General features: G+C 39.2%; 1 protein-coding gene across 1 annotated transcript; it reads right to left on the bottom strand.

The window, feature by feature from the left end:
- Positions 1 to 54: 54 nt before the first annotated feature.
- Positions 55 to 27,028, bottom strand: LOC127999790 (neuropeptide FF receptor 2-like). Its single transcript, XM_052592211.1, has 4 exons — positions 26,760 to 27,028; positions 25,553 to 25,890; positions 15,653 to 15,752; positions 55 to 4,942 (listed from the first exon to the last, which is right to left on the bottom strand). The coding sequence occupies exons 2-4, from the start codon at positions 25,881 to 25,883 to the stop codon at positions 4,102 to 4,104; spliced, it is 1,272 nt and encodes a 423-aa protein (XP_052448171.1). The 5' UTR covers positions 25,884 to 25,890; positions 26,760 to 27,028; the 3' UTR covers positions 55 to 4,101.
- Between the last annotated feature and the right edge of the window lie 928 nt (positions 27,029 to 27,956).

Genomic DNA, 27,956 nt, shown 5'->3' with positions numbered 1-27,956 from the left:
ATTTATACTTTATGCTCCCAAAATGCACAATTTTTGAAATTAAAAACATGTTCATAATGAAAATAAAAAAGCATCACATCATTGATACTCAACACACAGAGGCAAAAGAAGAATAGACTTGTATTCAAGCCCTTTCACAATGATTTATTACCCTGAGCACATTATATTATTATTACATCATTCTGAAACTCACAAACTTTGGACTCTGACAAATGACAATGATCACTGGAAACAAACATAACTATATAAGCACAGTCATTTCAATTTATTTATTCACTTTCCTCAGTTTTAAATCTTTGCCACAATCAAATGTTTGTATGATTGATGTCCATTTTAACAGTGCCATATTTTTGGCTAACAGCTTTTATGAGTCTAGCGCATGATGAAAAAGTTTACACATGGAGATAAGGTGAGTGACCAGATTGTGACAAATGTCTTGCCTCAGTGGTACTCGGAGTTGTGACCACATCACGTCTACATCACTAACACATCACATTTAAATAGTTCCCCAGCACTGACCCAAATGAAATCATCATCCGCCCCAGCGCAGCAGGTTGAATCATTGCCAGAACTGTCCTATTTCCAACAACGTCAGAGGTACTGCTGGAGCCAGGCCCAGGGCCAGACAGTGCCTGATTACAATACCCAAAGCAGATTTACACTCCCTCACTGATTAAAGCAGAAAAGACAGCTGAAAGTTCAGTGTGAATAGATCCATGATGAATCACATGGCCATTTAAACAGACAGATCTCACTTTTCATTGTAATGATGTATACTGTATACAAGACATAAAAAGTCTGGAGGCTTGTGGCAGTTCTCTTGCACCTATAAGAATAAATTGCATCATTTTTTTTCCATTCAGGCAAAAGGAAACAGTGACATAATCTGGTGTCGCGCCATAGACTCAGACCCAAAAAGCATAAAATACATTACAGTATTTACACAATGCACCAATGAAGGTGTGTCTGAAGCAATGGTGTAAAAAAAGGCAATTGAGTTACAGTAGCTTCTTTATTAATCTACACTAAAGCAGGATGGCACTGTATCTCCACAATATAAACTGCACTCTGAAGGACGGACCATTTTTAGTCCATATCCAGGCAGTTTGAAGAAAAATAAAATAATCCAGATCACAGATTGATTTATTCTTGTTGCAAGGTGTTTCTAAAAGAAAAACAACTGTACTCTGTTAGCATGTAGTCAACACTAATACAACAAGATTCACAAAGCCATAAATATTGACAAGGTTTATAGCATTGCTTTTGCTAATACATCATTAGAACTATAGAAATGAACAATTCCACAGTATATACTGTTCATGTTCAGTAAACAGAGATATATAAAAATAAATATTTCTCCACAAACTGTGTCCTTGACAAATCCTACAATAAGGTTTGACACACCTGGAACTTCCATAAAGTCAGAGTCACCTTGTAATCAAAGGCTTTTTTCTTCTTCTTCTTCTTCTGTCTGTTTCTAACACATTTTCTCCTGGCCAATTGTCAGTCTTACTTTACAGTGATGTCAGTGTGCTGCTGGCTTAATCATGTTTAGATTGCACTGGTTTACGAAGTGTCTGCTGTCAAGAAGAGGGAAGAATTAACTTACTCATCTCCCATCTGCTATGATAATCACAAAAACACAGCTCTGATTGCTGATAGAATTAATCTACAGAAAAAATCTTGTGCATGTTGGTTTTCCATCTTCACTGGTCAAATATGTAATCCAACAAACTCCTGTCACACAGTTTGAATTAAAATATTCTGGTACATGGAAATGGTTTGCTCTGTTTGGGGAGAGAAAAGAAAACATTTCTACTTACATTCACAGTGAATGTAAGACATTCATTCATGAAACTAAAAAACAAACGGAAAGAAATGTATGAGGTTACATAAATAATGTAACATACAGTAATGTATAGATGCAAAAAGTGAGCTTACTAAATCTTTCAGAACCAGCTTACCAGTTTGAAAAGATTTTTGATATTTAAAAATATATATATATCATAATAAAAATAAATAAATAAGTAAACAAAAAGATTTATTGAAACTGAACTTTCTGATTTCAGACTGATGAATACACCAACAAATGTTCAGCTGAATCACACGGAGTAAAAAGTACAAAATAGGACATACAGACACAATCATTCCCAAACCTTGTGCTGACCCACCTGAAAGATCTCACCAAAGAGTTAATGCTTAAGTTTAAAGGGGTCATGAACTGAGAAATTCCCTTGATATTTTCACATATAAGAGGTCATTGTACTATTAAAAACATCCTGTAAGTTTTAGAAATTTCTCGTTAGTCTAAAAACAGCTTATATTGAAACCAATCTGCCAAAATTAAAACTTGTGGAATGTGCCAATTTATGAACTATAGTATGGTTAAACACTGCCTCTGCAAAAGAAGATCAATGCATGCTTCTACTGCAGCGCCTGTTTTGCCCAACCCACCAATTCAAGCACATTTAAATGACGAGAGAGGCCAACACTAGCCTACACAGAAATCAAACGATAAAGATGGCTCCAAAGTCAACAAGACCTCTGTGCTGTGCCAAGTCGTGTAAAATCTTTGCATTGCCTTCCTACTGATTCCAACATTAAGAAAGAATTGATGATATTTTTAATGAAGATCCAGACCACGTCAGTAAGAACATGGTCCTTTGTTCACTTCATTTAACCATGGATTCATTTACAAACAAAGCACAGTTTGATGCAGGATTTTCTGAAAGACTGAAACTAAAAGACGATGCAGTGCCAAACACAGTAATGTCGGACCACACAAGTGTAACTGGTTTTATAATGTGGTCACTGTTGCTTTGTCTGTTATTACAGATGGTTTGATAGTATTTATGCATTTTGAACTTGAATCACAGCAGTGTCCATCTCTGAAGGATGTAAGCTGTCAAACATACACAACTGTTAACCAATCATAGCTGTGGGTGTTTACTTCTGAGTCTACAACCAGCCCAAACCTATTCAAACAGAGCCTTCTGATGAGGGGGTCAAAACAGGACAGGAAATAGCCAAGTACTTTTTTTTTCTTTTTTTATGTAAAAACTTCATAACATTGTAAGTGGAACTCAGAGAGCAGTATCAAATAATTTAAGAAGGCATGACATGACCTCTTTAAAGTGACTGCAGGCTAACTTTAACAGTCACTTAAAACCATTTTGTGAATCTGTCACAAAATAATGCAGGCTAAAGGATGGGGCAGTTAAAAACTACCTGGCAGGAAACCTATAAGGTGACAATGACAATGTTTTTGGCACAGACAACCCTAAAGAGAAAGCATGCCTGAAGAACAAATCAGCTTTTGGCAAGTGAATCACAGTGCTACATCCAGACTCGTGCATCAAATATTCCTGAAATCCATATCAAATCCATACAAAGCCTACCTCTGTCTCATATGTCAAACTATTCATCTGAGAGCTCTGTCAGTCAACAGGGCAGAAAGGCCAGTGTGAGTAACTATGACTTACTTTCTGCTATTTGCGCCAACAGCAGACAATCAGACTAATCTCTTTCATGGCTCATTTTACCCTGTTTGGGTACAAGATAACAATTATGGTCCCATTAAACCCTCCCACTGAAATATATCCCAGCCTTTCCACGGATCTGTCACAAATGAGGTATGAATGTTTAATGTTAATATTAAGATGTAAGTGCTGTGCCTAAAATCCCAGACTTTAATCCAGAAACAATGAATGATTTTGGATTATGGCAGTTCTGATACTTTCATGTGCATATAAAAATTTATACATCTAACTACGTATCATAAAACTCCAGATGTTCCTGTGTATATACATATATTTACAATAATTTTACGGATTTTTTTTCAACTGAACTTATCTTTACAGATTGTTAAATTTACAAGACTACAGTTGTTAAATTGTCAGAATTGCCCAATCGTGTCTGACAGCGTCAGCAAGTACATTCATCCCAGCAGCAGATGTCTGTTCAAAATAAACATGAGTTAAATCCATTTTACACACAAATGTATAATGTTAACAGTCTCATTTTTAAAATGTAAGTAAATAATCGTCTGTAATTTGATACATAATGAGTCTGCTATCATACCATTCCTCTCTATTAAGCCCTTTAAAGAGAAGCTCCTTCCATACTACATTCAGACACTTTCTCTAAATCTTCCATCACTAAGTCTTGCTCGTTGACGTGGTTCATCCTCCTCGAACTGTTGTTCTCCAGACTGTTAAGAGAGATGGGCTCTGTGGAGGGTTGCGGGTTCACCGGTTGCACAGAATTGCCCTGCACCCTATGAGAATAGGTCCGATGCTGACCGCCAACAGGACACATGCCAAACTTAAACACGGCCTGAAACCCACGCCGAAAGTTCTCATTGAAGAACCCGTAGATTATTGGGTTGACACTGCTGTTGAAGAAGGCTAGCCAGTGGGCAAAAGGGTAAATGTAGATGTTAATAAGCCTGTACTGATGTTCGGTAAGTTTAACATAGTCTGTTAGCATCATTAGTGTCCACAGAGGCAACCAGGACAAGATGAAGAGCAAAGCCACGATGAGGAGCATTTTGATCACTCTTTGTTTTTTCTTCGACACTGAGTGACGGTTATCATGGCCAGGTTTGGCCCCTGCCGGCATGGCTGTTTTAAACAGAGTGATCCCAATCCTTGCGTACATGATTACTATGAGAGACAGAGGAGCCAGGTAAATGTTGGCAAACAGGACGGTGGTGTAGATCTTCCTCATCTCCTGGTTAGGCCAGTTTTCCCTGCACCAGTAGAATGGGCTCGTTCGGTTGCCATCTCCCAGGAACACGCGAATGGTTTGCTCTTTAGTCACCTGAAGCATGACGCCAGAGGGGCACATGATGGACAATGCCAGGACCCAGATTATCACAATAATGAAAGTGGCTGTTGATATTGTCAGCTTTTGTTTGAAGGGATACACGATACATCTGAATCTGCAAAAGACAACGACAAAAAGTTTAAACATTTAACAGCTCTTTGGAGAAACAGTTGTGTCAGATATGTAACAAACATGAGGTACCTTTGTAGTGATTTTGAAGTGTTTTATAATAATAAAAAAAAACAAGTGTTTCCTCACAATGTTTCATCTTATCATGCAGTCACACTAAACAATAAGGACTGAGGGGTTTTCAGTGTTTCTTCATTAAAGTAAATCTGGAATGAAGAGGGACAGCATATCAAAAGATTCCCTGTTCTGTCAACTCAACATGTCTTGTTAGTACTTTTTAAGTAATTTTGATCTGAAAAAGGTTTCTAGAGCCCAGTTTGTACTCTACATTGTTAGTATGATTGGCTACAATAACCCATTTATAGTTGTCTCAGCCCCAATATTAAGTAACATTATGGAAGCCAGTTTCTGAATACAGTGTTTTCATACCTGCGGTTCTGACTTTTTCTCAGAGTTGAGTTTACATCTCACAGTTTTGACCTTATTTGTGATACAGACAGATCCTTTCATCAATCAAATGAAGTGGCCTTAAAAGTGAAATAAACTCAGAATAAGCAGAGAAAAGTCAGAACTGTGAGATGTAAAGATATAATTGTTTTCTTTTAAAAGAAAATCTGTGGTGGAAACAGGCACCCTAAAAAGTATATTTGCTTAACCTGTAGTCTTAATAGTCCTCAAATACAACTGATGTAACCACAACAATAAATAAATGAATAAATAAATAAAAAAAAGAGCTTAAAGCCGTTTCAAACAAAGGACAAATACTAATGTGATGCTTTGAAGAGGAGACCTTCTTCATTGAAAACTGCACTATAAAAATGTGCTTCCATAAAATGAACAGATCTATTGTTGCAAAACTGAAAGATCAATATATATATAACAGGGTAGAGTAATTGATGTGGAAGCTTTATGTACAAAAGCTTAAACCACACTTGAAAGTGACAGCATTTAAAAAAAAAAACTGAAAATTTACAGCAATCTTCGAGGTGCACAAATGAGGCTTTATGCAACTTGTGATTGTAGTTCATGGTTATTATTTGTAAAATAGACAACAAATTAAAAAAAATCTATGTGCAATGTAAAGTTTAATGCCCTCTGTGTACCCTTGTATATTTCCAACCTATTTAAATAAATGCTAGATAATATACAAATCAAATGACACTGCAAATAAAAAGTAAGCACATAGTGTTCACTTTTCAACACATCTAGCAATATGTGGGAATACTTTCAATGAATACCTTATGTGCAGCATATAATACATTCCCCTTCACAAACCTGTTGCATTCAATAATTCATTTTCTATGCCATTCAGAATGTATTTGGGCAAGCTGTTTCTGAAAGCGCTCCCTATTGTTAGCATTTTTAGTGGACACTTTCTTTCTCTATACAGTATACTGAACTGTACTTGTAGGGTTGAAAATGGTCAAAGACTTCTGATTTGTTGTCCCAAAACTATCTTCAGTAAAAAAAGGCCATTTGGAATTCCTGAAGGCACAGAAGTGCTGATTGTGATCAAGCCCTGTAGGCCATCATGTATATATGTCAGGCCACCTTTTTCATGGTGGGGAAAGCTGTAACTTGCTGATCGCTCAGTTTGAATGTCTTGTATTTGGTTTTTAGTCACATGGTAAAGGAAGGGATAAAAGAAGATTGTAACTGTTGTTCTGTCTCTTTTCTTGGCTGGCAATCTCTCTTTCTTTAATGGGACCCTCTTCTGGGCTCTCTCTGACTCTCTATCTCACTCACTCTCTCTCTCTCTCTTAGGTAACATTTTTTATGTTGGGTATATTAAACTGTGTTTTAACATCCTTCATCTATTCAACTAATTAAACATCCTTCAACCATTCAAATGTAACCATAATGAAATACTATTATTAAGCCATATCAGTTATAAATTATGTTCTAACTAGTCTCAATTCATCATTAGCATTGAAGTGCTGCCTATTGCAATACAATAAGTCACACAATAGCAACGCTCTCTGACATATTTTGCTATTCTAACTGCCCTTATATCCCTCGTTGTTATAAGTTGCAGTGGGTGGTAATAGACAACAAATGTACAGTTTTGTATCATCCTGCTGTTAACATTTTTTTTAGTCCTCCAGCAATTCCACAGCCTGAACCACTAAGTATCCTTACATACTCATATCCATAATGCACCCTGATTTATAGTGCGCATACACACTCCAAGAGGACTGCATTTTGTGCTGTTTGGTTAAAAAACAGATTTGTTATGAATAATCAAATTTTATAACATTTAAATAAATTAATGCATGATTCGGACAGTTTCATTTTACATGTGATGCAAATTGGCCTTGAATTTCATGTAAAACAAAAATTTTTGAGGTTTCCTGATGACTTACAGTTAATTTTACATTTCATAGGTCCGAATAATAAAAAAGTTGGAAATGAAACCAGACTAGAATGGTTGCCTTATGACTGATTATATACACCAGTTAGTAATTGTAACAATAAAACCTTCATAATCATCGGGAAGAAGGAGGCGGGAACCGGCAGACAATCAAAATGAAGTTTAATAATCAAAATAAACACAAAACACCGTGGCAGACCCTCACGGACAACTGCTAACACAACTAAAACCCGGGCCTGGTCCTCTCTCGTCCTTCACTGTCGTCGCTCCTTTTTTATATCCTTCCACCTCCTCCGTGGGACTCGAGACGGTGGGTCGAGCAGGTGTCGCTCATTTCCAATCACTCCACCGGCCTCACCTCGTTCCCACAGCTCTCTGCCCCGCCCCACTCGTCACATAGTCCCTCACAGGCCGTGGGGTACCCACGAGACAGCGCTTTACTCCACCCCCCTCCCTCCGAGGGGACCACTCACGGTGACCTGCGGGAACCTGGGGGTAGGACTGACGAGGCTAGAGAAAAGGAGATGGAAGGATGAGGAGCGACAGAGGGGAGAGAGGAGAGTTTCCCGTTCCCAGACGCACTGCCGCTCGGCCCTCCACCAGCTGGATGATCTCCTCTGTGGTGCCTGGCCGTGGCACTGGACACCCCTCGGTGGATGGCACGACACTCCTCCGCCGCCCGGTGGATGGAGACGGCTCCTCCGGTTTTGGGCAGCCGGCAGGAGTCCCCCGTTCCCTGCTCCTCCGTAATCCTTCATGGAGGCAGCAGGCTCCGGCCCCCTGGCGAAGACCCCTCCGGCCCCCTCGCAGACTCCTCCGCTCCCTTACGGATTGCAGCTGCCCCTCCACATCACGGGCGGCCGGCAGTGAGCTCACCTGTCCCCGGCAACTCATTCCAGCCCATGGCGGCACACTTCCTCGCCTGCTCAATAGCAAAGCGGATTTACCACAGCAGCGAGGGATCTTCAGCAGCGTGTCCCTCCTTCTCCCAAGCTTCGGCACCAATGTAACAATAAAACCTTCATAATCATCGGGAAGAAGGAGGCGGGAACTGGCAGACAATCAAAATGAAGTTTAATAATCAAAATAAACACAAAACACACTAAACGCAAAACGAGAGAGGCCTGGTCCTCTCTCATCCTTCACTGTAATCACTCCTGTTTTATATCCTTCCACCTCCTACGTGGGACTCGAGACCAGTGGGTCGAGCAGGTGTCACTCATTTCCAATCGCTCCACTGGCCTCACCCCGTTCCCACGGCTCTCGGCTCCGCCCAACTCGTCACAGTAATAAATATGTCTGAGATAGAAAGGTGGCCCAGTAGTGCACAACACAACAAAATCTCCACAACAGAAACAAGCCGCAACACAATTAAACACCTTAAAGCTAATAAGGACTTTATACCAGTGGTAATGTTCTTACAAAATTCACATTTTGGACATTTTACAAAATTTTTGTAGACTGTATATTTTGTAGACCCAATATACTTCATTATTAAACACTCATTATGTACATTATTTCCACTTTTAAGATATTTTCTTCATTGAAAGTAAATTTCTTTCTAACATCATATGTGATGGTAAAAGGGAGAAGAGTGAGTCTGCAAAAATCAGATTCAAACTCGAACTCGAACTCGAACAGGTCGATCACGTCAAAAAGTTGATCCTGTGCGCCTTACTTCACCACAACTGTTACACAATGTGTGCCATTTTCAATTTTATGTGGCCAACCAGACATTGGTGGGCATAATTAGTTTACATAGCCTATATGTCAACAAGGCTGGCTATCTACCTTTAATGTGTAACGGAAACAGGTCAATTTAGCTCAAAGGGAATCATTTAATAATTTAAAGGGAATTTGAACAGAATCACTGTTTCACGGCTGATCACTGAGATGCCCTGCAATTCACTTAACGAGCGGTTTAACTACAAATCTCTGCTGGATATTAATATCCAAACTATAGTTAAAACACTATCAATTAGCACAGTAACAAGATCGGCAGTTTAAGACATTAACTTGTAAGCACAAAACACAAGATACTTCTCTTTTCAATATGAATAAGGCTTTATTAGATAAATCTAAGACATATAAACGAATCTAACACATAAACGCACGCACACAAACATTCACACAAGTTGCAGGAAGATCGAATTTTAGGGAAAGATGAGTTTAAGAGGATGGAAATATGGAATCCCAAGTTTACAGCAATACGTGAAATTGCATAGACATGAACAACCATCAATCACGTAATTAGCCCTCGCATTGAGTTCCTCAGTGAGGTTAAAATTATATTAGTTACACCAGTAAAGGTCACAGTCTGGAGGTTACATTGCCTGAATGTGTCCCTTTGTTGGCGCTGATTGGCTGGAAGTTCAGTAGTCGCTGAAGTGACGTCTTGGGAAGCCCATGGTTGGACGTTGGCTGAAGATGAAGTTGTGTGTCTGGTAGAAGTTGAACAGGCGCCTGAGGTCAGGCGTCAGAGGCTCGACGTTACAAAACTTAACTCAGAACACGAAACTCTCAAACGGAAAAGAAAAGAAATAAAGTTTGACGAGACTAGGTTGTGTTCCTTCTCATCGTGGCTAAGTAGCAGCAGGCGTGCAGACTGAAGCACGCTGGAACCGTGCTCAAAGAACAGTGAAGACTAACAGCATGGCTAAAAGCTAAAGCTAGGTAGCAAAGCTACAAGCTAAAAGCTAAGAGCAGGCATGACTAGTAGCAGAAGCAAAGCTAACAACTAAAAGCAGACATGGCTAATAGCAGAAGCACAGCTAGAGACTAAAAGCCAAGATTTTATGGTGTTCTAAGTATTTAAACTGGCCTGTTGGCCACACCTCAAATGTTGTCTTGACCAATCAGATATCGTCTTGGCTCGGAGGTATCATAAATCATATGTTTATCTTACCAAGCATGTGGTCCGAATTTTCCCACTCTTGCAGGGTCTAATTTTGGACATGATTCCTATAACCAGGTTAGGATATATTTGACAAATAAATGATTGTCTGAATTAATTCAAGCAAGCAGATTCGATTATATCAATACTAGACATGACTATGTATCCTATAGTTATCAAAAGACATGCACAATCAGTGATTATAACATGATAGTCGAATGTGTGGGTTACATATAAATAAATATGGAGTTAAGCGATGGAATGATATTCATTTAGAAGTCATTTTGGAGTTAATTTTGGTCCATATATAGTACATAAGACAGTTTCTTTGTCATTATCTGACATAGGGATGTTCGGTTAAGACCAGATTACAAGTCCCCCCCCCCCCCTTAGGAATTTCAGTCTGGTTCTGCTAGGTGAGGGGAAGTCAATGGAAGTGTTTAACTCTCATGGGTTTACATGTTATGTCCAGGGTTGCATTTCTATTACGAACAACACGTTTGACACCAAATTTCTCTTCTTCGAATTGAAATTGTAAATAATTGTTCTAGTGGTGTTAATGTTGAAAGCTGTTGTGTTAACAAGTTGGTTGGTCATCTTGCTTGGGTCTTGTGGCACAGATTGTTTTATGACTTCCTGAGGAATTCGGCTCGTGTTCCAAACACAGCTTTGATAGACTCTTTAATTTGTCTGGTTCGACTCTTTTCTGTTACAAATGTAAATAACACTTGAAACTGCACCGTGACATGGGCTGATATATAATTTAGTGCACCATAGAAACTTCAAGGGTTTAAAAAATATATCAGATATCGATATTTGGATTTAAAATTCAAATTTTAAGATAATTAGAACAAAAATTCCTTCAACACATTCAACACATACATCACTTAAAAAGACATAGCATCGTTTTTATTAAAGAGGAGCTCATGAGTCAAAAGTAGCAAAAACTTTGACACATTTGTTTGCCGGCATAGAACCAATTCCGTTGTGTTTTGGAGATTTCGCTGTGAAATGCACTTCTGGGCACATACACATAGAGACAATTTATAGCCAATACATCCCTGTAGTGTACTATGAAGTTGTTATAATGCCTTAATGTCTATGAATAGATATCCACACTATATTAATAGCCATAACAAAATACAAGTTACAGATACTTCCTATGCTGTAGTGATTGAATTGCACATACAGAAAACCTACGAGACCGAAAGTGAGCGTAAAAAACTTGACATCAGCTGACTACTTAACATGTCATTCATTGTGATTTCATGTGTAAAAATGTAATTGAAGATCATGGTTAGTATAACACCCTGATTCACCATCTGGTAGTATTAAGCAGGAGCAGATGCACTACAAGGATATATAACACACACACCCAATCTAACAGTGTTTGTTTTCATCTCACTGCTTCCCCCCAAAGGCCCAATGCCATGTTGATATACGATAACATCAGGTGGGTATGGAAGTCCAGCTGTCTAAGAGCAGGGGCTGGATTCATAAAACATTCTTAAGAATACATTTCTTCTTAACTGCCGTTTTCTTCAAATTTTTTAACTTTAGAAAAACGTTATGAATATGTTGTATTCCCAACAATTCATCTTAAAAATATTCTTATCTTTTTTTAAGATTGTTCTTAAGACAAAACCTAAGAAGAATAAAAATTATTGAAAAGAATCTTTGAAAAGAATCATAATATATAACTTCTTAAATTTAGGACAGCTCCAGACTTTTCTTAAATCCCAAACAGTAAGAATTATTTAATTAATTTATTGGGTTATTTCAAATTAACTGTCATATTTAAGCTTTACAACAACAGCTACATATAATACATAGTATGGTTGTGCACATGTTTTCTGAAGTGACAGCGATGACTGTTAATGTAAATATGATTGTTCATGATTAGCCTGTGTGTAGTCTCAGCCTCAGACTTCACGCTCACGGACTGTTGGCTAAATGTCTGATGCATATGGGACACAAAAGTGGAAACACTTCAGGAACGTTGAAAGTCATTATTGGATTGGTTGAATTCTACAGGATTTCCGTGAGAATTGTGTGTGTCGCATTCTTTAAGTGTCCACCTGGAAACAAAGATATTGTGGCGCCAAACCCCTCACGAAAATAGAAAGCCGTCAAGTTTACAACTGTGACGAGCAGTGCTTATCAGGATTAACTAAATACTGGATTTTCTAAAGTATGTGAAATATTTAAAGTTTGCGGCATAGAATCTTTCAAATACGTCCAAAAGTTTTACACACCATTTGTGCTCTGCATTTAACCCATCCACACACACCTGGAGCAGTGGGCAGCCATTTTTTGCTGCAGCACCAGGGGAGCAGTTGGGACTTCAGTGCCTTGCTCATGGGCAGGCAATATACCAGGGCCTAAGTCCTGGTATTGCCGGCCCGAGACTCAAACCCACAACCTTAGGATTAGGAGTCAAACTCTCTAACCACTAGGCCACGACATCCCCAAGAAGCGCGACAATCAAGTAGAAGAGTGGACACAATAGCAACACAGCATAAAAATGAATGAAATATTGCTGCAGCTTGAGACAGGCTATTTTAAAAGTAACTGTTCAAAAACACACTGCATTAAAAACGTGAAGCTGAGTGCCAGTCAAAGTCACGGCAAAAACAGTGTGCGTGCTTATTATGATTATTAAGGTAATCTGCAGGAAGCCCGAAAAGAAAATAGTATGAGTTTATCAGTGTGTCATGTATTCATTCAAATAACGGCTGTTATTTTCTTCTTTCCATTGACTCCCATTCATTTTGGCGTCATTTTGACAGTGAATAACTTTACATCTGAGGTGTTTAAAGACTACATTTGTCCATTCATTATTTCTAAAGAAACATGAACATGTATAAAAGGCCTTGTATCTCACGTTGTGGCCCCGTAGAAGCAGTTTTTGTAAAAAAAATAGGCTAACGATTGTGTCATAACCTGCGATTCTCTGTCGCACAGTAGAGAAATTACCATATGGACAGGAGGAGAAGCTCGCAGGGAATCTTTTACTGTCTATGAGGCAATCGGGGGGATTAGGAGGCATGAAGCCAAGGGAGAAGCCCATAGAGAGCCCATAAAATAACGGGACAAAATTATTCCAGTGTTGTGCCTGAACACGTTCATATTTTGGACGAACGTGAACTGAACGTGCTGTATTAATGCCTGATGAACGTTACTGTCAACTCGTTCATTCTGGTTCAATAGGGCGCCAGATTTATATAGAGCCTTCCAGGCGAAAACCTGGCTAAAACACACTGTAAACGGGTCTTAATATGTGGCGGAAAAACACCCAATCTGGCAACACCACCAGTGTCGCACCACCGTCCGCCGCATGCGTGACACGTCATCAAAAAAAAAGAAAAAAAAAAAGCATGGAATCAACAGCAGCATGTAGCAAGAAGGCGTAAGATCATTTAAAATAATTGTATGATGTTTATGACAAGGTCGGTGAGAACGGGAGACAAAGCATTAAAGTAACAATGGGGAAATGCTGTCCCCTCTATGCTAATGTAAACCCTGGTTGGATAAGGATTCAAAATTGGATATGAAGATGAAATCTGACGCATAGCTTCATTGTTAAAACTGATCAAATAATTGCTGTCTGTGATTCTATATGGGCTGTGGCAATCATTTTTAAAAATAATAGCTCGCAGCAACATATGGAAAAAATGAACTATGAACTAGTTTATTTTTGGAACTTAGTGAACTTAGTTCAAAATTTTGTAGTTTGAACTATGAACTGAACTAGTTCATTTTAATATTTGTGAATTGAACTTTGAACTAGTTCATGTAGAAAGTGAACTTTCCCAACATTGCCGACCCCCAGGAAGTACGTGCTTCTAATTGACTTCACTTGTCTCCGTTGAATCCAATGGGGTTGCTGTGTCCATTTCTTTTACTGTCTATGGTGTGAACAAAAGTCAGATCTAATGCCGTGTCATAGTGATGACGCACGTTATTGGCGACTCTTTTACTGGCGGTTTTGAAGGAAGACCTTCAAAGTTGCGTTTCTACTGTAGGGCCAGAAGCTCCACTGTGCTTCACTAAAACCCGCCCTTTAAATATATATACATTTGTTTAAAAATCAATATCAGTATAACAATCAGCCAATTTGCTACAAAAAAAAGAAAAAAAGAAATTCTGAATTCTGAATCAGCTTTGATCGGTGCAACAATAATTTAAATACTAAGTAAAATGTCCCAAATTTAAAGTACAAAGATTTTCTATCAAATATTCAATAGATTGATCTTGTCTTTCAGAAAGGCCAAGGTCATGGAAATACCAGAAATAAACTTTATATGGTGGACCTGGAACATTGTGTTAGATAACGAGAGGCATTCGAGTCACAAAGGCTGATAACCATTTATTAAAAATTTCAAGTGTAAATGGTACTAAACTATTTTTGAATTTGCTATTGCCAGTCATATGGTCTTTTTTTATTAAAGAGTCCATATAATGTTTTTTTAAAGATCATTATTTTGTGTATTTTGGTGTAACAGAATATGTTGACATGCTTTAATGTTCAAAAAACACATTATTTTTCAAATAATGTACATCATAGTAGGTCCTCTATGCCCCGCCTCTTTCAAATGCATAGTTTTCTATAAACAAGCGCAGTCTGCTCTGAATGGCAAACTGACCCAGTACATTGTGATTGGCCAAACATAGCAAGCACTCGTCAGAAATGTTATGCGTCTTTCCATAATCACGAGCTTCATCTTTCAAAATAAATGTAAAGACAGTTAATAATGTGCTTAGTTTTACCATCAGTTCGAGCCCCGGAAGGAGAAGAGTGGTGTGACAGACACAGTGATGAAGCTTGTATTTGTTTGTAGTACACAAGCCATGGATGGTTAAGACAGATGAGTGTCTCTCTCTCTCTCATGCGCAAAACTCCGCATTTGAACAGCCAATAGCAAATATTTAAACTAATAACAAAACATACAGTAGCTGACTCAGAAGTGCCAGATTGTCATAGCAAAGTCAGAATTACCTCCTCTGCTAGGTTCACGAAACGTCTGTCTATAAAATGCACTGCTGTTCTGTTCTAAGTAATCTTAACGATTCCTTAGGCCAAATAAAGGGCTTTTGCCTATATATATACACAGCATCTCCATGACAAAGCTCCTTCAACACTAACTGCAGTTACTGAAACCACGCCTTCTTTCTTTGCGTGAACATTTGGATGGCATTATGCAAATATTTCCACATAGTGATGTAGACATGTGGGGGTGTGGCAGAGTAATAGAGTAATTGTTTGATAAAGATTATCTCTTTGGATTTGAAACGTTAGTCTTTGCAACTTTACAGATCTTCTTTATGCACCAAGAGCTTGTAACACTGCAAAAAGAAAGGAACATTTGAACTTTCATCATATGACCCCTTTAATTCCTGAGTTGAGGGATAAGATGATAATACGACATTACCTGTCAACAGCTATGGCAACCAAGGTGAAAACGGAGGCTGAGACTGATATGCCCTGGACCATACCACTCATTTTGCAGACCATGCTTCCAAATGGCCAACCTGGGGAGAAGACAGTTGATTCTGGCTAAATTATACAGGCAGATGCACATTAATTAGATTACATTAATGTCTGTTAAATTATAAGATGTCCCATGAAATATGAAATTTCTTAGCATTTCACAGTGATGTAGTTCATTATGTTGAATGTCAAGTGACATGCATTTTACACTGAGTCACCTGACCAGCTGATGTGATAAAATTAATGTCCAGTGGATGGTATTTTGCAAGTTAACAAAATTAAAACTTAAATGGACTTTTGAGGATTATAATTAACTTTTTCCTGGAAACTATGGTTAATGATACCGAATGGCAGTTCAGTTTTGCCTTTAAGACCCAATCAAAAAGTCGCTGAAGTGTAATCAATGCTAAGTGTAATCTTTGTATATAGTATGTGGATCAGTTGCTATGTCACTTACCATCTGGTGGGATTTAATGTATTTTGTGTATGATTGGAGGAGGTAAACTGGCTTAGGGAAAGGCTTAACAATCTTACGCTGTGGGGTGAGGAGTAACTCCCCCATACACACAGGTATATAAGAGGGTGGCATGCATCCACTTATTCAGGTATGTGTGCTTAGGAGCCGAGACTGCATGCCAATCACGAGACACAATGTGTCAGTTCTCTCCTTCATGGAAAGAGGGTTATATTCATAACCAGTGTTTGGGGTAACACATTACAAGTAACGCGAGTTATGTAATCAGATTACTTTTTTCAAGTAACTAGTAAAGTTATTTTGTTGTTTTCAAAAAAGTAATGCCAGTTGTGCACTGTGTGAACATGATGTAGTTCTAGACTAAATGTGAATGTGATTTAATTCAACCCACTGGCAAAAAAAAAAAAAAAAAAAAAAACAGATTTCATCAAAATTAAATAAAACAGTCGCAAACCTGCAATTAAATATGTTAAATAACTCAAATGTATCTACTAATGCATCTAATGTACCCATTTTATTAACCAATGTTTTTGCTGCTGACCTTTGATGATCCAGTTAAACCATACCAATAATCAAAATTGACTTTAGATGAACTAACAATTGTGCTTCATTGTTTTTTGTTTGTTTATTGCTGAAGAGGGTTGAACCTTCTTCTTCTGTGTTCTACTGTACAGACACAAATTTACTTTTCCTTTAGCCTGAGATTTATTCATAACACTTTTTGGTGTTAAAGGGCTTTTACATTTGCTATAAATATAACTTCTTATATTGAAAACAATCAAGCCCTGCTTATATTTAAAAAGTAACGCAAAAGTAACGTAATGCATTACTTTCCATAAAAAGTAACTAAGAAACTTAATAAGTTACTTTTTTAGGGAGTAACGCAGTATTGTAATGCATTACTTTAAAAAATAACTTTACCTAAACCTGTTCATAACTGAGATATTCCCCTTCAGTCAGTCACTTTCGATGTTACGTTAATACTGAATTATGGTGTCCCTATTAAAAGTGCCACAAACACTGAGCTATGTCACAAGTTTTGGTGATGCGAATGCTGGCAGGCTCAAGCATGCCAATTAACAACTGGCACCTCACATCGTAACCTACGCAGCATCTCATTACAAGTCTTTCGTACCGGACAGGGACAGAATGAGCAGTACTCAGCGCAGGGTTGCAGCTGCTATTCCTTAACCTTGAGTTCGTTATTGTACTCACAGTGGGAAAGAGTGCTTCGTGCTGTTGATGATGGTACAACCACTACAAGTTCACTTAAACTGGGGAAGCAAGCCTAATTTAGAGTGGAGAAGGATGCTATGGAGTCCACATCCTGCCAGAAGGGAGGTAACATAATAGACCAAGATGGCGGCGTGAACACATCGCGAGGCTCAGCGTCTCTCCAGTTTTTGCAATTTTGCAGTTTTATTCCTGCTCATCTCGGGTCTGTTCGTACTGAACAGCTTTGCTTTAACATCATACACCCGACAGGAGCTTTTGGATATCGATGAGGACTTTACCAGCAGTTTTATCACCAATCTTCGACTCATCCCTGAGATCACTAGAACACCCGAGGCTTCGCACTCTAGCCGGCCGGGCGGAAGTGCTCGCAGGCGGCGTCGAGATCGTAAACAAAGGCAGGGGAAGCGCGGAGGTCTAAGAGCTAAGCTAAAGCTAACACCGCTCCGGCTCTCTTTACCCAGCATTTTCCTCGCTAATGTGCGGTCACTGGTGAACAAAATGGATGAGTTACGACTCCGCATCACCCACAGTAAGAGACTTCTGGACTGCAATGTCATGGTTTGCACAGAAACATGGCTACACAGCGACGTACCCACCAATGCTATTGAGCTAGCAGGACGCTACACGCTCAGGGCAGATAGAACGGCAGATGACTCCGGCAAGACAAGAGGTGGTGGATTGTGCATTTATGTCAACAAAGCTTGGTGTACGAACACTGTCATTGTTGGGAGACACTGCTCAGCTAACCTAGAGTTTCTCATGGTTAAATGTAGACCTTTTTATCTGCCACAGGAGTTCACTTCCACCATAATAACCGCAGTCTATATTCCACCGGATGCTAATGCCAAGCTTGCTTTGAACGAACTTCATGCAGCCATTAGTAAACAACAGACTGCTCACCCGGAGGCTGCTTTTATTGTTGCGGGTGATTTTAATTACTGCAAATTAAAAACAGTACTCCCCAAATTTCACCAGCATGTTTCCTGCCACACCAGGGGAGACAAAACTTTGGATCATGTTTATACAAACATTAATGGAGCTTACATCGCGAGCCCCCTCCCCCACCTCGGACAGTCTGATCACCTTTCTTTGTTTCTCACCCCTAAGTATTCAACCCTCATCAACCGTGTGAAGCCATCAGTGAGGACCATCAAAGTGTGGCCAACTGGAGCTGACTCTTTACTTCAAGACAGGTTTCAACACACTGACTGGAGTATGTTTGCTTCACAGGCTGCCTGTTTTTCTCACACAGACATTGATATCTACACCTCCTCTGTACTGGATCACATCAACTCCACCATTGACAGTGTAACAACAGGAAAAACAGATAACAACATACCCTAATCAGAAGCCATGGATGAACAAGGAGGTGCGACTTCTGCTGAAAGCCCGCAACACCGCCTTCAGTTCAGACGACGTTCAGGCCTACAGTAAATCCAGGGCTAACCTGAAAAGGGGCATCAAAAAGGCCAAGTACTGCTACAAGCTGAAGGTAGAGGAACACTTTTCCAACTCTGACCCCCGATGCATGTGGCAGGGCATCCAGATCATCAGTGACTACAAGTCAAGCAACTCCACACCAACAGTCACGGTCGTCTCCTTCCTTAACGAGCTAAATTACTTTTATGCTCGCTTCAACAGCGACAGCACTGAGACGGCCACCAAAATCTCAGCCTCTTCAGACCACCAACCTCTCAAACTCACCTCCACAGATGTCCACACTGCACTGAGCCGGATCAACGCACGCAAGGCTGCTGGCCCTGATGGCATTCCACGACGTGTGCTTAGGGCATGTGCAGAGCAGCTTGCAGGGGTCTTCACAGACATTTTTAACCTGTCCCTCACCCAAGCAACTGTGCCTACATGTTTTAAGTCCACATCCATTGTGCCAGTACCAAAACACTCCTCCCCAACGTACCTCAATGACTATCGCCCCGTAGCACACACACCCATCATTATGAAGTGCTTCGAGCGACTGGTCCTAGCACATCTCAAAGACTGCCTCCCACCCACAATGGACCCACACCAATTTGCCTACCGCAGAAATAGGAGCACAGAGGATGCAGTATGCACAGTGCTGCACTCTGCACTCACACACCTTGACCATAACAACACATATGTTGGATGTTGTTTGTTGACTTCAGTTCAGCATTTAACACCGTCATTCCCTCCAAGCTGACCACAAAACTTGGAGACCTGGACATTAACACCTCCCTCTGCAACTGGATTATGGACTTTCTGACCAACAGGCCTCAGCATGTTCGGTCAGGCCACACCCACTCCACCACCATCACACTTAACACTGGCGTACCACAGGGCTGTGTGCTGAGCCCATTCCTCTACTCCCTTTACACCCACGACTGCAAGCCTGTGCATGGATCCAACTCCATCATTAAGTTTGCAGATGACACCACGGTGATTGGCCTCATCAGTGACAACGATGAGTCTGCCTACAGGGAAGAGGTACAGCACCTGGCCACATGGTGCGCTGACAATAACCTGCTCCTTAACACCAATAAGACCAAGGAGCTCATTGTGGACTTCAGGAAGAAGAAAGGAAGCACGCATGACCCCATCCACATTAACGGGATGGTTGTTGAACGTGTCTCCAGCTTCAAGTTCCTGGGAACCACCATCTCGGAGGAACTGTCCTGGGCCACAAACACCTCCAGCCTGGTCAAAAAGGCTCACCAGCGCCTTTTCTTCCTCAGGACACTGAAGAAGAACCAGCTGTCTTCAACCATCCTGGTGAACTTTTACCGGTGTGCGATTGAGAGCATCCTGACCAGTTGCATCACAGTCTGGTATGGGAACTGCTCAGTGGCTGACTGCAAGGCACTGCAGAGGGTGGTGAAAACTGCCCAACGAATCACAGGGATACCACTTCCTGCTCTTGAGGACATCCAGAGGAAACCCTGTCTACGTCGAGCTCGCAGCATTCTCAAGGACTCCTCTCACCCTGACCACAAACTGTTTAACCTCCTCCCCTCCGGGAGGCGTTTCAGGAGCCTCCGGACAAGGACCACAAGATTCAGGAACAGCTTTTTCCCTAAAGCTGTCTCCTTGCTGAACTCTGCCCTCTGACACCCCTCAACACCACACATAGACTCCTCCCCCTCTTCAACACTCAGATTTATTTATTTACTCACAACAAGCAAAAAGTAACTTGTTATTACTTGCACTACTGCCTGTTCATCCAGGAACACTGTATAATCCATTTGCACATTGAAATATTTTTTCTATGCACTTTACTGTCCATTGCAATACTGTAAATTATGTTCATAGTTCTGCCTATAGTGTACATACACTTTTACATAGCCCATCTGTATAGTATGTTCATAGTACACCTATCTGTATATCATGCTTATAGTATTTAATATCTGTAAATTAAGTCCATAATTCTTACCTGTATAGTTATTGTACCTATTATAGACCTTTATTCTGTACTTACTGCTTATTGCACTTCTGGTTAGATGCTAACTGCATTTCGTTGCCTTGTACCTACATGTGCAGTGACAATAAAGTTGAATCTAATCTAATCTAAACATATACACATATGGATTGACTAACAGGGCAGAACTATAGCACCAGCGCCCAGGAGGAGGCCACATTCTGAAAGGAGTGAGTCCTCATTCCTAGAGGGCACAGCTTACCTTGTGGTTGGTACACCAAGGTGATGGTATATATTAACCAGTGGGCCAACATCTGTTTGTAGACAAGCAGACAAAGAACTGCTAAAGCTCAGAGTGTGGTCAACATAAACACTGAGGGAACGAACAAGACATACAGTAGCAGCATAAGTGCTGTGTCTGCCTCCTCCAAGGTCAGTGCTTGCAGGGAACTTTGGGCACACATCCAGGCCAGGGTCTCAGGATAACTTTAGAGTCAGCCAGTCTCAATTCAAGGTATATTTCGCAAACTGAAAAATCCCTGCAGATCCCCCACCCTCTTGATTGAAGTGAGCACGTTGGGAGCACTGTTTTAAGAGATAGGCCCTCCACTGCATTGTGATGTGCTGTGATAGCTGCCACATACACTTTCAAGGTGGAGGGGGACAGCCTCCGCTCCATTCTCTTTTGCAGAGAAGAAAGCACAACACCGATCGTGCATCTTGGGGGGTCTTCTCGACGAGAAGCACACCAGTCACACCACAGCTGCTTGGTGTCTGAAGTATCATGCCAGAGCAAGATGTGTTTTATGGCCTCAAGAACTGCTGGGTAAATTCCTCGACAATGTCACCGAAGAGGCCAACCTGTGAGATGGGGACATCAAGAAAGCAAGCCTTGTTGGCATCCCTCATCTCAGAAAGGTTGAGCCAGAGATGGCATTCCTGGACCACCAAGGTCTGGGCGAGGGACCGCACCATGAATTTAATCACCTGTAGATCGAAGTCAGTCACCTTGCACAGTTCCTGCATCAACCCAAGCTCAGAACTACCCTCCTTTAGTGCTTTGGCCTGGTGGACTTGCACGATGGGATGGCATGCAAGGTGGTGGCCACCTGTCCAGCAACACTGTAAGCCTTAGTAGCCAAAGCTGACATCATCTTACAGGCCTTGGATGGGAGATGTGGGCGAACCCTCCAGAAGTCCAAGGCTGGGAAGCAGCTAATAATGAGGGCATGCACCATTCATGAATGGAGCCTTAGCATGCTTAAAGACCAGACATATTAAACATCAATCATGTCCATCAGATGGTGTCAGGAAACAACCGCATCCAGAAATGCATGGAAGAAGAGACATTTTTAAAAAGACAAGTTCATCCGTGTAGCTCTTTTAGGGAAACTGCTATTATTATACCAAAGCGCCAAGAGGGGATTTGCAGCCATTAATCATGAAATTACCAGAAAAGAGAGGTGATTGGAGAAAACGAGTAGCACATATAGCAGCAACTGTTCGGCTCCGAAGTAAAAATCTGAATGAGTGGATGCATGCTGCCCTCAAATATGCATATTTCGATGTAATGTCTAAAGTGACTGCTTGAAGAGGAACTGACATTCGATGGACATTTTTAACTGCTCATGAATTCAAAAATTTAGTTTTTGAGCTTTTAGTCCAAGTCTGTTAGCTTTGAGGTCATCTACATGAGGTCAAAACTCTTATCATACTTTTACAAATTATATACTTTGAAATGTATAGTCCAACTTAAAGGTGCTGTAGGGAACTTTTGTAAAAAAATATTTTTTTACATATTTATTAAACCTGTCATTATGTCCTGACAGTAGAATATGAGACAGATAATCTGTGAAAAAATCAATCTCCTCTGGCTCCTCCCAGTGGTCCTATTGCCATTTGCAGAAACTCCATCGCTCCCGGTAAAAAATAACCAATCAGAGCTGCAGTCCGTTACTTTGTTTGTGTTCAAAATGTAGAAAAATGTATATAATAAGCGAGTACACCATGAATCCATTTTCCAAACCGTGTTTTTGGCTTGTCCTGAATCACTAGGGTGCACCTATAATAAGTGTTTATATTCGGACTATTTTAGATTGCTTCGGGGGTACCGCGGCGGAGTAACCCAGTACCTTTGTGATTCTTCATAGACATAAACAGAGAGAAGTAGTTCCGGCTAAGATGTTCTTCCGCAAGACGTAAGCAGTTCTGTTTATTAACCGCTAGAGCGTCACAAGTTCCCTACTGCAGCTTTAAAGGGAAATTTCATCAAAAAATGAAAATTACCCTACAGTATGTCATCTGCTGGATGCCACTCTCTTGTGTATGTACAAAAGACAGTTAGTTGAAGCTAGAGATTAAAGTTTAGAAAGTAAATATTTTTCTTATACAAATGCATACACCCAAATGCCTAGTGTATTGCCCCTGTTAAATAAATAAATAACCATTAGGAAGCCGAGGTACAAAAGACAGACTGGTGCTTCCTCCGGGCCTTGGATGTCTAATATAAAATGTTTTCAACAACCTTATTTAAACACTTATTTGAATACTGACCTTAATGAGTGCTTTCTCACAGACAATAAATAAATAAATAAATAAATAAATAATGCTGTTTTTACCCATTAACTGTGAAAACAATCTCTTCAAGGGGTTTAATTAATATCAAAAAAGGTCTTTAACATGACATGTGTTAATTAATTTACAAACAGTAATAACACTTTAGTTGTAACAAATAAATGGTTTCTGAATAATTAAACATTTAATAAGAATGCAGAACTTTGGATAGAATTAAAATATTTCATTTCATCCTACTAGGACTTATTCACACAAATATTCACAATCACTTAAATTCACTCAATTCAGTCTCTGATTAATTCCATGGGAAGTGCATAAAATGTTCCTTACATTGAATTACTATCAGTCTACACTTGGGAGAGGCATCTATTACAAAGTAAACAGGTATCTAAAATGCTCTGCCTTGAGGTATGACATTATTTTCAACATCTTAAAAGCAACCAACAAGACACACGCTGTAAATAACCATCTCACACAGATATGTTACAGAAAAAACCAGTAATTATTTCAATAGCCCAATTTTCAATTGAGTTGCAATAGCCCATAGTCACTGAAAATAATCATATCCATACCATGGCTCAAAAAAATAATAAATATAATAAGAAACTGGCATTGTAAAAATGTAAAATGTAAAAAGACTGGCAATGAAAACCAAACTGATTTTGAGAAGCTTTAAATGATTTGTTTCTTACATACTGTCATCCATACGAATGATCAATCCTAGGCATCTTCCTAACAGTGTGTTACTACAACCGGATAGTAAATACAGTTCTGATATAAACCGAGGTAAAAAGCTACAGTAAATTTTGGTATTTCAATTTTACAGAGCATAGGCAATTGTATGTTCTGGATTCTGTCAATGATTGGAGCCACCAATATACACTACTCCCTACTGAGTGCACCCATTGTTGTGACTCTAATCTGTCTTGTTATAGGCCATTAAAGTTGTGTGAACTCTAATTTTGCCAATGACTTTGTGTCTATGGAAACACACACATCCTATAGCACTCAGCAGAGAGTTCCAATCAAAGACTGTGCTTTCATAGAATTCTTTTAGTTTCTCTTGTATTATCTGGTTCGGACAGTAACATGAAAATTCTAATAAATAAAGGATTTGTATGAGTTTGTCAATGTCTGCCTCCAGCCATGATCCATCAAGTACAAATAGTTTATCATAAAATTGCAGGATGCACAATGGCATAAATATGAGACATACATTGTAAATTTTTATAGTTCTTGTAGACAACACTTTTGAAAGTGAGTGAAAAGATAGCAGATGTGTTTTTACATGTATCATCATGTATATGACCTTTGGGATCCTTTCATTTTGTGTTTTATTTAGTATTTTGTGACCTTAAATAAATTCATGTACATTCAAACTCATACATACTGCACATGAAAGTAATATTTAAAAAAAGTGTAGTGACAGTCGATGAGAGGAGTATACTTTAGGATGTAATTTATAATTTTGTATTATCAATTAGCTGCTAATTAACTTGTTAAGGTTACATTCATACTCACGATAGAAATGTGCCATTTGCAGGGATATATCTTGTATAACTAACAACGGTCTCATAATCAAGATGCCATGCCATTTTGTTTTAGATTTACACTCCGACTATCTATCTCAGTGCCAGCCATAAACACGTCTGCAAGATATACATGTCGACAGAATTAAAGAAATGCCACAATCTGTTCGGAATAAGCAGACTACTGCATATTAAGAAGCCAGTTTATCTGTATATCTCTTGTTTATAACACCATGCATAATTTATATCAGTCTTATGGCTATCATTAAATGTGAGTCAAATTTAAGAGCATATTGCATATTTCAGAAAACGGTCACATAATTGATGGCACCAAAAATATTTTTATAGTCTGGATTGACTCGCCATGCTTAGCTTTTCATATTGCTCCTATCTTTAAGCCATGCCATTCTAAAGGTGAACAGCATCCTCTACTGTCAGATAAAGCATGAACTCAGTGTTGACTTAACTTCAGGCAATTATAGATGCCTTCTCTGGTCGCCACAGCCCTAAGGAGAACTTTAAATGTCAGTTGAAAATTCAAGCATGCAAGAAAATGTGAAAAACAAACCTTAGCTAGAACAAGTAACATTAAAGATGATGTAAATAATTACATATGGTTCCTGGCATTGCACTGACCTGTAATAATGTTGTCAAGAAGAGTTGTAGGCATGCAGAAAATCCCAACAAGAAGGTCACTGATGGCGAGGTTGAGGATGAAAAGGTTGGTGACGGTGCGCATGTTTTTGCTCCGTAACACAATGAAACACACTACTCCATTTCCAACCATGCAGACCAGGAATATGAGCAGGTAGGAAACTATGAATACCGCTGCTACAGATGGCTGATGCAGGTAATATCCAACGTATGTCACATTGTTCTGAGGTAAGAAGAATTCATTGGAGCCATTGACAAAAGTCCAGTTACCATCATCCACAAGTGTAATGTTCAGGTCCTGTGTTTCATTCATTTCAGATCTGAGGATAATAGAATAGAGTTGAGAGATGGGCTTTATACCTACTGTTCTCCTCAGTCAATATCAAGCCTTCTCTTTCTCTTATTGTCTTTACTTATTTTCCTTTCAACCTCTCTCGCTTGCAACTGCTACTAAACAATTCTGTTTATCTACTGAACTCACCCACTTCCAGATGCGTAGTTATTTGTGCATACTGTATGCAAATGATTAATGACAAAACAAAAAACACCCCATTAGCCTACTTTTCATAAAGTGGCTTGCAGTTATCTACACTGTGCAATCATGTTTGCCTTCTTAATCACTCAAAAATGATAATAGCGTAGACATGCCAAATAAATGCATCTTAGATGACTTTGACTCTGGTTTAATGTAATCTGAATTATTTGAGTGTCTATGAAGATGTACTGAGTTCATTTGTGATACAAAATTATTATTATTATTATTATTTTGAAAAAAAAAATTGGTTAATAAAATGATCACATATGATTTTATTAACAAATAAATACACAACATCTAATCTCACAGATGTTAATATGTATAATAAATACACACATGCATATAAAAATATGTAAACATACCTATAAATATATATAAAGGCTTGTATCAGAAAAATCATAATTCATATTACATCTCACAGAGAATGTACATTTCTCAGTAAAGTATGTTTAGATATTAAATCGCGTAACTGCGGCTAGAGGTTGTCTATTAATAGTAAAATGCCTTAACTGCTATTATGTACTGTATCTCAGTAATTTGTGCCTCAACACTGCACATTGTGCCATTAACCCTTTTTTAATATCTTAACAAATAATACACAGAGTACCTATTGTAGCCAAACATAAAATTGTACAATAATACAATCTTTCTTACCTTTTTTTTTAACCCAATTTCCCAGTAGTAGTAGCCAATTACCTGTTCCCAGGTAAAAAACGAACACCTCCTTGTTCGCCTGTTCCTCCACGGACAGGCATAAGGAGTCTTTCGACTGCTTAAATTTCCAACTGAATTATTGTTTACAAATGATTTCCATTTATTCTTAACGCGAACTCCGGCATAGCCTACTGCGTGTCATAATTTATAGTTTCAGTAAGTTTCCCGTGCGAAGCGAAGCTGTCGGTGTCGGTTCCACACTCTTCAGCGGAACAACGCTGTCAGTGAACAACGCACAAGCACTAGAGAAGCAGAACTGAGAATTGAGACTGGAGTGGTGATGCGCTTTTAAGCGTCAGAGCGCGCGTGGGGATGGACACAGCGTTGAATCGTGCTCTGGGCACTACAGGCTACGTGCAGTGTGGTTTTGAGCTCCGGACTACTGGACATCGAAAACATCACCACCAGAAGGTAAACAGTTAAGCACAAAGTATGTTGTTGTTGTTATTATTATTATTATTATTATTATTATTATTATTATTATGCACTGTTTGCATTTGTTTTTGAGCTGAGGTTATTGCTATATTTAATCACGCTGCGTTATTTAGTACAAGCGATTTTAATTTAATTTACAACTGTGCTACTGATCATCTAGGTTGTTTATAATTATGTTTTGTTACCATTCTGGGATCGTGTTTATTTTTGTACTTATACTTTCAGCAATAGGGGGCACCATTGGTATTGGTTTACCATGGAAGTATAGAATAGAATAGAATAGAATAGAATAGAATAGAATAGAATAGAATAGAATAGAATATATAAACAATGGGACCAAAACACAAAACAGTGCAAGATCATTCACAGCCTGAAAGGAACTGATGTGGATAGTGGTGACTGGTAAGAGTCTGTGAGATGAGACTAAATGAAAGTTTAGCGTCAGCACTCTCTTGTCAGTGCAGTGAAATGAGCTGAAAATTGGTTTTCAAGGAAGGCAGAGAGACACATGAGTTCTGTGGTAGCTCTCCCTTGGGATTATTAATGTACATAATATTACTGTTAGTAACAGCTGTCTGAACATAATTTTTTCTATAATTTTAGACTTAGTTGATTTAGTTGCTCAAAACAATCTATTGAGAAAACTGGTAATAATTATTATTCTCATTCTTAGTCATAGACTGTATTCCTTGTATTGTGTTT

Source organism: Carassius gibelio, chromosome A5, assembly GCF_023724105.1.
Source record: "Carassius gibelio isolate Cgi1373 ecotype wild population from Czech Republic chromosome A5, carGib1.2-hapl.c, whole genome shotgun sequence".
Classification (NCBI taxonomy): domain Eukaryota; kingdom Metazoa; phylum Chordata; class Actinopteri; order Cypriniformes; family Cyprinidae; genus Carassius; species Carassius gibelio.
Note: the sequence above shows the minus strand (reverse complement) of the source record. Positions and strands in the feature narration are given on the sequence as shown.

Excerpts from the sequence above, each read along its gene's own strand:
- LOC127999790 (XM_052592211.1), bottom strand. The coding sequence starts at position 25,883 with ATGAATGAAACACAGGACCTGAACATTACACTTGTGGATGATGGTAAC. Across the intron at positions 15,753-25,552 it reads TCTTGACAACATTATTACAG|GTTGGCCATTTGGAAGCATG; the intron begins GTCAGTGCAATG and ends TCTTCTCCCCAG. Across the intron at positions 4,943-15,652 it reads GTTGCCATAGCTGTTGACAG|ATTCAGATGTATCGTGTATC; the intron begins GTAATGTCGTAT and ends TGTCTTTTGCAG.